Source organism: Sturnira hondurensis, unplaced genomic scaffold, assembly GCF_014824575.4.
Source record: "Sturnira hondurensis isolate 20B ecotype Veracruz unplaced genomic scaffold, ASM1482457v3 Scaffold0023817, whole genome shotgun sequence".
Taxonomy (NCBI): Eukaryota; Metazoa; Chordata; class Mammalia; order Chiroptera; family Phyllostomidae; genus Sturnira; species Sturnira hondurensis.
This window is the reverse complement of record NW_028096448.1, coordinates 14,284,305-14,300,855: the sequence shown is the minus strand read 5'-3', so window position 1 is coordinate 14,300,855 and position 16,551 is coordinate 14,284,305. Positions and strand designations below refer to the sequence as shown.

The 16,551-nt window shown below is 47.7% G+C and overlaps 1 protein-coding gene across 1 annotated transcript in view; it reads left to right on the top strand.

Moving 5' to 3' along the window:
- Window positions 1-3,991: 3,991 nt before the first annotated feature.
- VAT1L (vesicle amine transport 1 like) overlaps window positions 3,992-16,551 on the top strand; it is a 153,463-nt gene continuing 140,903 nt past the window's right edge. The window contains exon 1 of the mRNA XM_037037961.1: window positions 3,992-4,350. Coding sequence (XP_036893856.1) covers window positions 4,121-4,350 — 230 coding nt within the window. The 5' untranslated portion in view covers window positions 3,992-4,120. The remainder of the gene's footprint in view (window positions 4,351-16,551) is intronic.

Sequence of the window (16,551 nt, the reverse complement as noted above, 5' to 3'; positions counted from 1 at the left end):
AGCTATTTAAAACACATTTCTAAATTCATACTAAAAAATGTTCCCCTTATATTCTTATTCAAATACCTAACCTTTGTTGGGTGATACTTGAAAGCATTCCTGAATTTGACCCTCCACATTCCTCTCACAGGCCCATACACCTGTTCCCAGGCCACGTACAAGTTCATTGAGCTGAGCTGTAATGCTGTGTTTCACCAGGAGTGGCCGCCGTTTGACACGGACCTACTTGGAACTTATTTCACAACTGAAGAAGCTCTAAGTGAATGCCCAAGTAATAGATAAAATAGATAAAAAATAGATTTATTGTGTTTATTTGAAGAGATGCCTTGCAGGATGTCTCTCGTGACATCCCTCTGGGGAGGATCAGACTTGGGGGTACTCAGTCACCCGAACCGCGGCGTGCAGGCTCCTAGGAAGAGTTACTCCCCAGGCAGCACAGACGGCGCCGAGTTCCCTTTCAGTCGTTGTGAAATCAGCGGCATACCAATTACAATTTGGGGCTCGTAAACAGCCAGAAGATTCCCTTGGAGGGAGCAATTATATTCCCTTTAACAAACTGTAGGGCAAACGTTCTCTCTTAAATATGCTGAGTGCAAAGTAGATTTATGTTATTGATGCTAAAAGGCGGGGGATTTGGGTGGGACAGAGACCTGAGGAGGCCCACAAAAGAGCAGAGAACATCAAAAATGCCACGGAATAAGAGGGGAGACCTAAAAAACCTGGAGTTAATTTATAAAAAAGTGTGTGTTTATTCTTACATGTTTAAACTTCAGTCACCTTCTAAGTACTTTCCATATGATGTAATACACCTATTGAGACTTTTTTCCCACCACTCAAAACAGGTTTTGAACTCATCGATTTTGATGCTTTTAGTGCTTCTGCCATTTTTTGTTTCACCTCTTCCACATCAGCAAAGTGTTTCCCCTTGGGGACTTTTTTCATCCAGGGAAACACACAAAAAAAAGTTGCCTGGGGCAAGATCAGGTGAATAGGGAGGGTGGGCATAGGGGTCCTTCTGTTTTTGGTCAAAAACTGCTGAACCCTCTGCACAGTGTGGATAGGTGTGTTTGTACCTGAGCAAACTCATTGAAAGAGTCTTCAAAAAGAAATTCACTGAAGTAGAACACAGCCTCTCACAACAATCCCAGCTGGTCCACTGCTACAGATGGGTTCCTAGAACACTCACCTAGCAGGGGAAGCCTGTACTATGAGAAGCCCACCCTCCAGAAGATAATTCTGGGTTTTGGGGGGGGGGTCCCTATTTGTACTACCAATCAGGGGCAGAATTGATTTGGCCTATCCTAATAAACATGCATGGTGACATGTTAAGAGCACTGATATGGAGTTGGTTTTCTGTCTGTCTCACCATGCTCACTGTGTTACTTTGAGCATGATGGTTCACCATGTTAAGACTCACTTTCCTCTTCTGAAAAGTGTGAATAACAATGCTTACCTAATGAGGTTATTCTAAGAATCAAATTACCAAACATACCTGAAGTGTCTAAAACAGTAGACACCCCCCAAATAATATCATGTATCAGATGTTATCACTGCTGAACCCACACCCCCTTGGAGTTAACCATTACCTGTTTGGATAATGGCTTCCTATGGAGAGGATCTGGAGTTCTCTGCCTGTGGATTCTCCCAGCCCAGGTACATGGAGCAGGAAGAAAGTGCCAGGGGGTTAACACTTCCAGGAACAGACCTTAGCTAATCACGCAGAAAATTTAGCAATAAATGTTCATTTCCTCATTCCTTAAGCGGGAAAAGTCTGAGCTTTGTTCCACGCTGCCTCTGGAGGGTCTCCAGCGGGACTGAGCCCCATTTGCCCCTGCGGAAACCTGCCCATTAATTAGTGCACCTGCATTGGCTTTTCTCACTTTCCTGTCTCACTTTCTTACTTCCTGATGGGAGCTTCCTGGGAGCACCTCCAAATCACACCACTGGCACTCAAAACCTTGTTTCAGGATGAAGTCCAATCTAAACACTATACTCACACTGTTAACAGGCTTAGTCGTTTGGACAGTGGGCGTACAGCAGCGATTTTCAGCCTGTGGGCTGTGGCACACTGGTGTGCTGCAAACGTTTTGTAAATGTGCAACACCTGACTACTTGGTCAGGGCACTGACTTCTCTTCCCTTAGAGCGTCAAATAAAAAAATGCCAAGAGCCAACACAACAATAACCACCCTGTGTGAATGAGTCAAAATTATAGCTATTTTGTCAGATCAGCAAAGAAATGTTTTAAATTCAGTGCCACAGAATTTTAGCAATTAGTTTGTGTGCCATGAGATGAAAAGGGTTGAAAAATGCCTGGCTTGCTGTAAAATGTTCAATTTGCTAACCAAGCCTTGTCTATTCAGCTTTCCTTCACCCCCTTCTCTTCTGTCTTACAGCCATCACCTCCGTGGAGACTGCTCACTTGTTTTTCTGCCCCATAGTCTCTGACTGATCTCCATGCTTCCAGTGCCTCCGCCATCCTAATTCATCACCCATTTACCAAAGTTATCATCCTACAGTTCAGTGCTGGTAATACCGTTCCCTTGTTATTGTTTTTTTCTTTTCTGTTTTAAAGACTTCAGTGGTTTCATTGCTGAAATGGTTTCATTCCATTATGTGACAAATTTTATAACATGGTATGTGAAAACCCTGGAAAGCTGGTCCCAAGCAACCTTTCTGCTTCATTTCCGGTGACTGCTAAACACAGCTGATGTTCAGCCCACACATAAAAAGCCAGTGTTGTCTCAAAGCCCTTTCGCTAGTCACCTTTTAGAGATACTTACTTACATTGGAACACCTTTTGATGCGTTTGAATGTACAAGTGGTTTTCCCTGTCTGAAGAACCAGCCTCATTTGCATGGTCTGGCTCAAAATGCCCCCTCCTCCATGAAGACTTCTCCAGTTCCCCGGGCAAGTCAACAGTTCCCTCCTCCGGGCTCCCACCATAGCATATGCACTCCCTGGCTCGTTCGTTCATTCAACAAGCATTTTCTACTATAAACCAATCATGTGCAAGGTCCTGGGGAAACCATGCTGGAGAAAAAAGCAGAAAATGCATGAAGATCCTAGTTGGGAAAAGGAAACAGGCATTATCAGGAAATCATATAGAAGGCTGGCAGTGTCTGCACAGCAACTAGAGCATACGCCTACCATTTCTCAGCGAGGTCTTTTTAAACCGGAGCACGGCAACCCCCAACTTTTTGTCTTGAAAATACAAGTCTGTCTACAAGCTCTTTTTCGAATTGCTCTATAGCAACAACAGCAGAAAAATAAAGCATAAAGCCAGTTCCATGTGTGGAGGGAGAGGGAGACGGGGTGGGGGGGGGAAGAGAAAGTGGGGGGGGCGGTGGAGAAGAGAGAGAGAGACTGCTGGGGAGGAAGTGCAGAGAGCCCTGTTTATAATGGCCTGAAGTGATGCGGCTGCTGAGAATTAGCCGTCATCATCGATATGACTTTCCTAGTGATGCCCGGAGCGAAACGACTCTGGGTTTGGACTTTCAGATCGGTGAGCGTGCTCTTGCCTCCCGTTTCCCGAACCTCTCTGTCCTTCCAGCCAGGAACCGCGGTTTGGGAAACAGCTCAATTTCCCGTCTATCCTGTCCACTGCCGCAGATTGGTGGGTGAGGAGGCAACTACGTTGCGGAGAGACATCCTCCAGGCCCAGACATTCATCTCTGTCCATTTCAAGGCCCAGAGCCTGCGCCGTATATAACCAAATACTGCGCCCACAACGGAGAACACGGCGGCCTTTCTTTGTGTTTTATTGAAGAATCTTGGGCAAATTTGGCTCTGGGGCTGAGATCAAGATCCTGATTGGAGCCTGGTTAGGAAACTGGAGTTGAAGCTTCTTTTGGAAGGGAAGAGAGGTGGGGAGTGGGCTTGGGCACGGCTCTTGGGAGGATTACGGCGGAGGCTGTGGACCGCGGTGCCGCTCGCAGAGGCTGCAGCCATTGTCTTGGGAGGATTACGGCGGAGGCTGTGGACCGCGGTGCCGCTCGCAGAGGCTGCAGCCATTGCACGACTGAGCATCCCACATTCAACAGGAGGAACCCGCGGAAGAGGAGCTCCGAGCCCCCCGCGCCGCAGCCCCTCAGCCCGTGCGTCCCGCGCCCTCGTGCGCCATGGCCAAGGAAGGCGTGGAGAAGGCGGAAGAGACTGAGCAAATGATCGAGAAGGAGGCAGGCAAGGAGCCGGCGGAGGGCGGCGGCGGCGGCTCGCACCGACTCGGGGACACCCAGGAGATGCGGGCGGTGGTGCTGGCAGGCTTCGGGGGGCTCAACAAGCTGCGAGTCACCAGGAAGGCCATGCCCGAGCCACAGGACGGCGAGCTCAAGATCCGCGTCAAAGCCTGGTCCAGTATCCGCGCTTTTCTTGCTTTCTCTCTCTTTGCGCGCTAGGCGCTCGTGGGGTGGAGGTGGCAGAGCCCGGTGGGGACCGAGACCGCGGCACCGCCTCCGCGGCGTCCACCTCCGAGCCCTGACCTGGGTCTCACCTCCCTGCGGCCGGTCGCGGATGATGCTGGGGAGCATGCTGAGGTGGCCTTTACCCTCCCCAAGCCGGGTCTAGGAGTGACCAGAGGAGACTGTGAGCTCTCGGAAGGGGACGCGACGGGTGGATGGTGGCGCTCAGCACTCAGAGTCTGGAAGATTGCGCTGGGGGAGCAGCTGTCAGGATAGGAGGGTTAATGGTAACATGGTTAAAAAAATCATAATAACTGTCCGCTTACTGTGTACCAGCCATCATTTTTAGAGTTTTTTTGTGAGCGATCTTATTTAATACTTCCTGGGACCCAGTGCCTTAGCTACCCTCAGCATCCCCAGTTACGGGGACCTGGGCTGAGAGAGAGAGAGAGAGAGAGATTGATAGATTTGCCCAAGATCACCCTGCCACCACTAAGTGCCATGGCCAGGATTTGATCATCCTTGTCACCTCTATATGACACGCCCTGATGGGGCTGGGGACAGGATGCGGAGCTGGGGATACTGCGTCCTTCCTCCCTGCTCCGGCACACCTCCCTCCTTGTAGCCTGGAAAGGGAAGCAGGGAGTCAGGTACAGCTTGGTGGGGGGTGGGGTCAAGGCCGAAGCCTAACCCTTCCTCTTTCCCACTGCATCTTCAGTTTCTCTGAAGATGGGGGAGACACCAGACCTGATCAATCTTCTCTGAACTCCTGCTCCTGTCTCAGAGAGCGCTCATCAGTCTGAGTGCCTTTCTGTTCTCCCTCCTCCTGGGGGAACTTCCTCAGACAGAAACCCAGCTGGGGTCCACCCCCACCCACCCTGTGTTTAAGCCTCTCTGACTGCTTTCACTGCAGGATCTTTTCCCTGAGGTCCGACGGGAGCGTTCACTGGACCTGACACTCTGTTCTCCAGGCAGCAGCCTGGAAAGCTCCTCAGGGAAACTGCTGTTAGTACAGTCAGATGGGCCTATCTCTTCCCACCTATACGTTTTCAGTCCCCCCAACAGACACCGCTCTTTAACACAGCAGCCAGCTCCGTGGTTCCCAGGTTCTCCCCCCAAACCCAGAATCTGGGACCAGATCTAGAGGTGAGAAAAATGCAAAGGGGATTCACCTGCCTTGCTCCTCTGAGAGCAGGGGCAGGTTTTTCACTTGTCAGACTGGAAGGCAGCTAGTGAGAGAAGCAGGCGTGGTCGCCTCTTGGTCTGCACGTATGTAGCTGGTCATGCTTGATTCTAAACAGGACTCTCCAGCCTCTCCCTGGAGAATTCAGGGCAAGGGAAGAGGCTTTTGCAAACTGGGGCTCCTATATATTTGTTTTGTTAACTCTTGCTAAACCAAGCTGATTGGTCCTTGAAGGTAGAGTTCTCGTCTGCCCTTTTCACAGATAAATCCCCGGTGCACAGCACAGTATGTCCTAAATAAGTTGTTGCTGAATGAGTGGATTGAGGAAAGGTGCTCGGAGGGGGAATGTTGTATCATTACTTTTCTTCACTTGCCGATGGAAGAATGTCTGTCCAGTGCAATTAAAACCAGGAACTGATAATCCACCTTCCTTAACCACCAACCAAAAATATTTTATGTATGTGTGTATACATATGTACAGATTGTTCACTCTCCATCCAAATTGAGGGCTCTGGGGCTCTGGCTGAGACTGTGTACAGGGATTGACAATGTCGAAGCTACTTTTTAAAGAAAAGAGCATCATCGGCAGTGCCCATAGGTCTGGATTCTCCAGCCTTATGCTAAGGGCATAAATGCTGATGGCAGCTGAAGCATTTGTACTAATAAATGTCAAGATGAAGGTGAGGAGATTGATTTTTCAAAGCTAGACACACGATCCTGTTCTTCACTGGAGCTGTTGCACATACGTGCACACACACACACAGAGGAATCACTGTGAACCCCCCACCCAGTTGTTCAGAAAGCCAGCCAGGCCTATGGGAGTGTTTGGAACACAGTGTTGCAAAAGTCCCGGATTGATTTTCATTTCACTATGCTGCAAGCAGAGTTAATTGGTTTTGTGAGGGGGGATCAGAATAGGTGTCTGAAGATTGCCTGCTGCCCCCCCCCCCACACACACACACAGGGGCTGGGATAGGCTGGCCAGAGACGCCCATGGGTTGTAAGTTTAGCCTTGAGAGCCAGAATGACTCAATCTGTATTTTTATGAATCAGTGGATGGCCTCCTGGACCAAGGTCCACCTTTTATCTGCTTTCTATTTTTAATGGAAACCTTTTTATCATCAAATAGTATATGCTTTTTTGCTTGGGAATAAAGCATAGTCCATCTGAACTACTATTCAGACCTGGAATGAAGGTCCAGATGGGTTTCTCCATAAATTTTATGGAAATGGAAGAGAAGAGGCAGGGGAAATACATACTATATCTCATTTACACCCTCTCATTTATGGGCTAATGAAATCGGTATTATGGTAGAGCAAGCTGGGGCTTGGAGATGCTGAGTGAGTTGCCAACATCATCACACAGAAGAGCTAGGACTTGAATCTTGGTCTGTCTCTCCTTAAAACTCTGTTGTTTTCCTTTTATTCTATGTCTCTCTCCATGGTAAAGCCACAAGAAATGCGAGTTACCCCTCCAGACCTTTGGCATGTGGGCTTCCTTTCCCTTTTTCAGTGAATACAGCTCCTTTGATCTTTTTCTGTCTGGCTTAAGGGAACACTCTATGGCTGTTTCCAGAGTAATACAGCTTTTCCTCTAAAATGGAGCTGTGATGGTCAAGTACAGCACAAAAAGAACCAGCTCAGGGAGTGTGGGATAGGAGGAACAGGAAAGTGTTCTGTCTAAATTGTTACAAGAACATCACCTTTGATGGGGAACCCCTTTCACCAACCATTCTTTGAAGAGTTTACACGGCAGGTGATGTGGGCAGCCACACTGAAAAGGTGCATGGCCTTTGGAGACAGGTGGAGCTGGGAGCCCAGGCCCCACTCCTTTCTATCTACGCAGCGTCAGCGTACCTGTCTCTTACCTCCTCTTAGCTTTCCGTGCCTCGGCTGTAAAATGGGGATAAGAAGACGAACTTCATGGTGTTGAGAGGACTGGATGCAAGAAAGAGACTGGCCCACAATTAGCACTAAATAAATAGTAGCTATTGTTGCGACTGTTGTCGTCTTCGTTGTCATGAACTGTGCCTACATGACATGGTTCTTGGTAGCTAGATAACTTGGAGGCCATCATTTTAATGATGTGTATAATCAGGCAATATCGTGTCATGACTTCTTAGTGATTAAGAGTAAGTAAGACCTTCCTAGACATGAGTCACAGCTCTGCCACTTGCTAACTGGATGTCTTAGGTCTGGTCCCTGGCAACAGAGCCTGAGACAGGGATGTTTTTTTAAGTGGTTGATTAAGGATGCCTCCAGGAGAATGGGAGCAAGAGAAGCAGAATAGGGCAGGGAGAGAGGCTAAGTAAGGATGTGGTTTCACTGGATCCCATCAGGAATTCCGGAGCATGAACTGTACCTCAGAGTCCATCTGACCTAGAAGCAGTGGGGGAAATCTATTATATCTCTACACCGCCCCTCCTTCCCACTTTCTTCAGTTAGTTCTGGGATGTGGGCTGCTTCCTGAGTGGGGGCATGGAACCTACAAGCAGACCTGGCTTCTGTTTGACTGAGGGCAGTTCCCCTTGGAAGTGGGGAAGCAGGAGAGGGGACTGCTGTGAGCGAGGAGTCCATACTCCCAGGAGCTGGTGGGTGGGTGCCCTGCCTAGTGAAAGGGACAAGGTGAGGCACAAACAGTGTGCCTTCTGTACTAGTTAACCTTGGACACGTTGCTTACTCCTCTAAACTTCGGTGTCCTGTGAAATCGAGGTAATGACAGCCCTATCTTTGCAGTGTTGTAACAGGGTTCAAATGAGATACAGCGCATAAAGGCCTTTCTGACGATGCCTGGCACATAGCAAGTGGTCAATAAATGATAGCTGTTATTACTTAAATGACTATTTTTGGTTTCCATGGATACTCTCTACAGTTTAGCATTCAAACTGGAACTCTTTCGAAAGGGGCACTAGAGGAATTAGTCTAGGACTACAGGAGCAAACTGGAATTGTCCTAGGTAAACCAGGTGTGTGGTCCCCCTAATTGATACAGATCAGATGAGTGCCTTTGCTGTCAGGAGTCTTGTTACCATAGGGCTTCTCCCAGGCAGGAGCTGGCAGAACATGAGGCCGAGGGTCTCCAGGTTGGGCTGTGGGAATATATTCAAGTGGCCATTAACAGGCCTTGGCTGGTTTGTGGCCCCGACTGGCGTGGGGTGGAAAGGCACTAAAGGACTGGGGACTTTTATTTTCCCAGACTGATTTATAGCAAGAGGCCTCATGAAACTGCTGGAATGAGACCAATTGAATGAAAAATGGTTCCAGCCAGTTGTGGCTCCATGGGCTGATCCGAAAATGGGCCGAGGGCAGCCCACACTAGAGGAAAGCCAACAGACTGATGGGATTCTATAGATCATGAGGGTAAAGTACACTGGAGAGGTGGGAGGGAACTAACATTTATTGAACCCTTGTTATGAGCCAGGAACTGAGTAGCCTGATATATACTCTTCGTTTTACTTTATTCTAATAGCAACTCAACAAGACTGGTATTACTACCTCCCTTTTAAAGATGGGGAAACTGCCCGTCAGAGACGTGTCAGGATCACAAACTGCCAAGTGGAAGAGCTTTGTAAAAACGCACGTTTTGCCCTGCTCCTGGGACTGTGTACATTTGGGAGTTGGAAAATCAGAGAGACACAGTGACAAAGGCACAACAGAGGTGGGGGGGGGGCGGAGAGAACAGATAGACAGTGAGAGACCAAGAGAATACAGACAGGCAGAGAGACACAGAGCCTGGAATTGGGGATAGAGAGAGCCATCAGTGCATATGGCTGATTAGAAGTGCAATTAATAAGACTCAAAACTGTGCAGTGCATCTTGGCCCCTCCAAAAAAAGGTGTTTCTGTACCACATCCGCTTTCCCTCCCTCCATTTCTGAGGCGTGGGATGTTTTGGGGATCCACCTAGGATCAGATTGCTAGGGCTGTTGACCCAGATACTGGTGCTAATGAAATCCAGTCACCACTCCTTGGATCTACTCAAGGCATTTGAGTTCCTTTTTCTGCCTCCTTTGCCTCAGGTGAGCTGTCGCTACTCTGGCAACCTGAACGCAGGAAGTCCCCAAATAATGCAGCATTAGACTGTCACTGATAAGGTCAATCCAAGGAAATATGATCAATATGCTGTTCTCTGTGTTTATCAAATAGGCAAATGAAACACATGAGGTTAAGTGGTACAGATGTTTGTAAAACTGAGAAATTGCTTGGAGTGTGTTCAGTACTCAAGCCAGGAGCTGCTTTGGCACAGAGACTGGAAGAAAGTGTTCTGAACCACTCCGTGTTGGATGAAGATGTTGGGATCTGACAGGAAAGGATGACTGGACTGAGTCACATTGAGCCCCATTTGGTAATGGGAAGATGGAGATGCTGCCTCAGGGTTCCTTCTTATTCACTGAAGTTTGCATATTCCCCTAACTCTGTCCTCACCGGTGAGGGCTGGGGATGGTGACAAAGCCTCCTCTTCAACCAATAATGGAATGGACTTCTTGTCTCCCCCCAATTCTAAGAAAAAGGGAAGCCCAGAATCAGTGATTCTTTTAGTCCATAGAAAGGGAAGTATAGAAGATCTGAGTAGAGTAGGTCCTCGGAAACAGTAGCCTGATCTTAACTGTGCAGACACTCGTCAGAGACCGCGGGCAGGTGGCTCCTGGTGGACGGTAGGAATGATGATTAACGGACGATCGTGCTCACCCTGCCTTCTTCTCATAGCGTCTCTGCAGGAACAAAGCCTAATATTCTCACCCACGTTCCATCTGAGCCCCACAAGTCCATGAGGTTGCTACCCTCACTTCCTAAGAGAGGACACAGGGACTCAGAGATGGAGTGCAGGTGGTGAGAAGCTTCAGCAGATCTGAGTGCAGCCCCGGGCTCTGCCTTGTGCCTGTGGGACCGTAAGCATACAGCACTTTCTACTTGCCTCACATCACCTTAGTAATAATACCCGCTTGTTGGTGTTGTTACGAAGACTAGCTGAGAGTCCATGAAAGTCCTGACTGTTCATTGCACACAGTGGGTGCTCAATAAAGGTTATTTTCTTTCCTAAGTCACTCAGGCTATAAAAGACAATGAGGACTTGTGCCATCCATTTGTTCCTTGTCCTCTCACCAAACTACACAAGGTGCTGGTTTTCGAGTTGTATTCCCAGGGCTGGGAACAGATTTGAAGTGACCCACCGCTGCCTTCACACCAGCGTCCATGAGTGGTGGCAGAGATCTCTGGCAGCCAGGTGTGCACAGACAGCCTGGCCTCCGGGGTTTGGTTTACTCTCACTTAAAGGAACCCAAATCCAGGACCTTGTGGCACATCCCTGACACTCAGCACTGACAACAGAGCTCGCCCAGGTCTGGGGAGATAGCACCCCGTGATCCCAAGCCCCTGGCTCTTCTCATTCGTAATAGGGATCTTTTTTGGCATCTGGATATTTGTCAGAGAAGAGAAAGTTTAATTAGATGCAAGAAGAAACTCTTCATAGGAAAGGGCAGCAGGCATGTAATCTCAAATTAGTGTGATTCCTCTGTGAGTGATCTCGCACAGAAAATCGGTTGGCGCCATGGCATTATAATGAGTAAATTTAATGTCTCAAGGCCCAGGAGACAAAATAGATGCTCCATGAAAGGGGCTGATTCATGTTTGTGTGTGGTATTCATGAGAGCACGCAGTGAGCTTCTGACCCCAATCTCCTTCTGTGAGTGACCTCTGACCCCTTAGCCAAGCCTCATCGCCAGCATTGTTCTGGAGCCACAAACCCCCCTGGCAAATAAAATGCTGGGTCCTCTTACTCCTGGCTTCTCTACATGGATGTAGTCCCCCGAGCCTAATGCAAGATACTTCTCTTCTGTGAGAGGAATGATTACAATAAGTTTCTTGGACAAGAACTGACTATAGAGACAAACTGGATGGAAGGCACTGTGCTTTTTTGTTATAAAATAGTTAATGTTGGAAGTGGAATAGACCTGGATTCAAATCTTGGATCTGATCATTTTAGCAACTATGTAACCCTAGGAAAAGGATGTAGTCTTTTGAAACCTCACTTTCTTGTCATCTGTGATGCAGGTTTAACACCGTTTACGGGGAAATGTTTTGTGTGCTAATAAAATGTAACGCGTCTGAAGTACATAGCAATGATGTTGGAGCATTTAGTATTTGTTGAATGAATGGACTCCTTTGTCACATAGTATATGTTTACTATTTGTTAATGGTGGAGAGGAGGTACAAAGAAATAGGATGCTAGAAAGTTGCTCTATAGTTCATAAAGTTTTCTGAATGGAGTCCCTATGTATCCCCGCCGAGGGCTATAAGACCCTAAGATCAGATGTGGCCAAGATTGGATGTGTCACTATTCTGTGACATAAACAAGAAGATTCAAGTGAATTCCTGAGGAAACGAAGCCCAAATGCATCGTGCTCCTACTGTGTGCCAGAAACTGGCCAAGCTGAGAGATCTTCAAAAGGAAGACCGATGCCTTCTGCTCTCACTGCTTTTTTCTTTATTTTGGCCATGCTGACCATCGTGATGGATTTGTTTCTGGACTCCTTGGCTCTCTGCTTCCTTTTCCTTCCATCTTTTATCATTTCTCTCCTTATGAGTTAACTTCAGGTGCCCCTACCCCAATTACTTTCTTCTTGGGACTAGAAAAGATGGTGATCTTTGGGTTCAGCTGCCTGGTGCAGGTTTAGCAGGACCCAGTGCATACAGAACCCTTTTCTTCCAATTTTTCTGTATTAAAGAACGGATCTGATTGGCCCTTTGTGAATCACATACCAGCCCCTTGAATATCTCCCTCTCTCTCTGGCCAGAGAGAGAGAGAGAGAGAGAGAGAGAGAGATTGGCCACTTGAGTGTCTCATGCCCACCTACCCTGACCTAGAAGAAAAGGGCATCGTGATTGACAGTCCCCCAGGAACACGTGAAGTGTGTGTGGTCGTGTCTGTGTGTGTTGGGGTCGGGGTGTATATTCCAAAAGGAACGGAGGACAGTTACCAGAAGACAGCAGGAAGAAGCACAGTGGATGATCCACATGGTAGCCACTGTGGGGCTAAGAGAGTCTCTTTTCCATCAGAAAAAGTGAAGAACCAGAGAGGGGACTGGAGAAGGCGGCTCTACTGTCTGTCCTGGGACCGTACACATCTCAGCACAAAGTTACTGAGTCATAGTAAATATATGTAGTATTTTCAACTCTGAAGCCCACCGTCTTTTTTTCCAGTTGCAGGGGGGTGGTTACAGCACACCTGGAGGGTGTAGACAGTCCCTCACACTATAGAAAATGCTTAGTCTCCTATCCTTTTACGTGAAAGCTGTGGCAGGTTTCTTCCCCCCCCCCCCCCATGACATTGAATTTATTTGGGTCACACTGCCTAACAGAACTGTAAAGGTTTCAGGTTCACAATTCCACGTATACTGTTTTGTGTGTCCACCCTCCACCCCAGTCAAGTCTCCATTCGGCCCGACTCATGGCCCCTTTACCTTCCTCCATTCTTGGAAATGTCAGCAACTTTCTCTGTTAACATTTAACTGATGAATGCCAAGCCTGGTGCTTGGTTAACGGTAGGCACCCCATACATTTTCTGAGGACGAGTGAATGTATTATTGACATTTCCCATAACATTAGGTGTCCTTTTCTGCATGCTGCCATTTCACCTGTAAGTACAGATTTCTTGCTTTTTAAAAAAGACTTTATTTATTTTTAGAGAGGGTGGAGGGGGCAGAAATAGAGGAAGAGAAATGTAAATATGCAAGAGAAACATCAATCAGTTGTCTTTCAAGAGCCCCCAACTGGAGACCTGGCCCGCAACCCAGGCATGTGCCCTGACCAGGAACCAACAACCTATGACCTTTCAGTTTGCAGGACAATGCCCAACCCACTTAGCCACACCAGGCAGGGCAAATACGGCTTTCTTAATACAAACAATGGCCATTCCAAGCCGGTGTGGCTTCTTGCTCCCCTCTGTCATTTTAGCTTTCTCTGATAAGGGGCCTCAATCTTTCTGGTGTGCAGGTCTTTTAGGGGAAACTTAAAAGAACACCAAAGGAGCTGTGTTTTCAGAGAGATTTGCCTCTCCTTAACAGTCTGTTCTCCTGAAACTCCAAGTTCATTTCTAATAACTACTTTCCCTTGGCTGGGAAGTGTGGGTTTCTGACTCCTCAAGATGCTCCATATTTTCCTCCTGAACAGCAGCCCCATTGAGTGCTGGGGGCCAGGGCTCTTGGAGAGAGCACACTGTGCTGCTTTTCTGAGGACTGCTATTCCAGGAGAACTTGCTCTGGGTTTCCTGTACGACTAGACCCCCGGGGACCCCAGGGACCACCAGTCTGCACGTGAAAAAAAGGTTTCACTGAAATCTGACTGTGGTGATCACTTTGCAATACCTGCATATATTGAGTCATGGCCTTGTGTGGGGGCAACTTTGCCCACAAAGTGCCCCCATCTGCCACGGATGAAAGTAAACACTACCAAGACATGATCTGCTTGGGGAGGAAAGGTGGCCCATCCCTCAAAGGGGAAGGGCCAAGAGTCCTTGGCTCAAGGGGCTTTTGTTGGGTTCATTTGCATAAGAATACAGGTAAGGATCAAACAATAGATAGCCTTCAAAGAACTATGAGGGCTTATTTTCAGTCAGGGTCAGATGGCTAAGGAGCCATATAACTTTGAGGAACCAACTTCTTGCTGGGACCCTTATCATTTAAATGAGAGCATTCTAAACAAAGCAGGTTTCACAGGATTTTTACATATTCTTTCTTATGCCTGATTTACTCTGATATCACTCTAGCAAGGCAAGGAGCTGCACCGCCTTCCCCATCATAGGTTTTTAGGCTTAAGTGGATTAGAGCCAGGCAGCACTTCTCCCAGATGGAATTAGGGACTCCGGCTATCTTGCTATAGCCGGGGAGACGAGGGTGCATCGTTCCCTCTTTGTCGCAGCCCCCCCCAGAGTCCTTCCATGATGGCCTCCCAAGTGATCGTGTCTGGCCTAGGTTGCCCCTCTCTGAGGGGTCGTACCCGCCATGGACATCGACCATGCTTTGGGGGCAGGGGAAGAAGCAAAAACAGCGCTTGCCGCCAGAGACAAGCTTTGTCTCCTATGGCTCGCATTCCAGAAGTCACTCACTTAACCATGGGAGGCAGTTACAATTTCTGAAACCAGGCAGGGCAGTTCCCAACAGCCTTGTGCACTTTCAACTACTACGATGTCAATTATCTCACAGTAAAACTTGCAAACAAATAATTATTTCAAAGTATCAGGGAAGAAACGACTTTAAAACAAACAGTATGTCCATGACTCTGTCCATACCTTTCTTGGTGGGTCTCTGGACCCCAAGCCCCACCCTTCAGTGCCTCCCAACAGTTGCAAGGGTTTCCTTGGGGCTGTTGCATGGGTACTCAGAAACAGTTCTGGTTTCCCCACTGATTCTGGCTCTCTCCTGTTGCCCCATCCTGCTCCTCCTACCATACACTGAAGCCATGAATGCCTCTGCTGTTCCCTCTCCGCTCCAGGTGCAGTCTGGCCCTCTGCTTGGGCTGTGGCCCCCTTTCCATCCAACACAGGTCGCAAGGCAATGTATGACACCTATACTTAATAACCTGCTTCTTGGAGTTAATAATGACACTCTTGGCATCAATTACTTATCGTTGCTATCATAACAACCTTTACTGAACACTTCCTGTGTGCCACTGGTACTGGGTTAAGTGTTTTAGGGGAATTTCTATGATGCCAAACGTTTTATAGCTGAGAAAACAGGAGCAAAGAGATGAGGGAATTTCACACAACTAATAAGGACAAAAGAGCTGTGATGTGAACCAGGGGTTGTCTCTCCAGAGTCCACACCTGTACTCCCTGTACACCCACCTTTCACTGCTCCATCCTAGCTAGACCCAAGCCCCTGGAGCTAAAGAGTGACCTGAGCAGCGGCAAACACCGAGTTCACAATCAAGCCTTCCTCTGGAACTGCCTTAAGCCTCTTCACCCAGGCTTCTACTCTCCAACTCACTTTTCCCTTAGGATGGTTTTTGTTTGTCCTTTCCCACAGAAGGCTTATCTGCTCTTTGTATAAAAGGATATACAAGGGGGGACTCCAGAAAATAGAATTACCTTCTGGAGAGTGGGCTCCGTGTAGTACAGGCTTCCCTGAAGAGTGAGTGTTCTAGGAATACATCTGTATCCGTGTACCAGCTGGCACTGTTGTGAGAGGCTGCATTCAGCCTTAGTGAAGTTTTTTGAGGACTTTTCCCTGTGTTTGCTTATTTAATGGTGGGTAATTTACGAGCACACCTGCCCACACTGCACTAAGTGTTCAGCAGTTTTTGACCAAAAATGGCAGGACCCCTGTGCCCCGCCCTCCCTATTCACTTGATCTCACTCTGGGTGACTTTCCTATTTGTTTCCCTGGATGAAGAAAGTCCTCAGAGGGAAACATTGTATCAATGTGGAAGAGGTGAAACAAAAGTGGCAGAAGTACCTAAAGGCTTAAATCGATGAGTTCAAGAACTGTTTGAGCAGTGGAAAAAAGTCTCGATAGACATAGTGCATCAAATGGAGAGTACTCTGAAGGTGACTGAAGTGTAACCATGTAAGAATAAACACACAATTCTTCATAAGTAAATTCCAGTTCTTTTTGGCCCCCCTCATACGTGATAGGGCTGAGCTAGTCTGAGCTCTGTGGTGAACTCTGACGAGGCTCCCAGACACCACTTTGCACGGCCCCCTCCACTTCCTCCAAACACGGACATACTTGCTTCTTTAAATACTTTATCCATCAAGTTACAGACCACTTAAAAAGAATAAGATCCCTTGTCTAAGATTAGAAAGAGTTGCTTTTCATTTTTCTATGCTACATCTAGTTCAATCAGCTAATGAGATGCCATTAAACCTATCATTCCTATGATTCATCTGAGTGACTTTGTGATAGGTTTCCCTCTATCCTCCTGAGTAAACTTGCTAAGATTTTTTGGACCGAGGACCTTGTAATAAACTCTGACT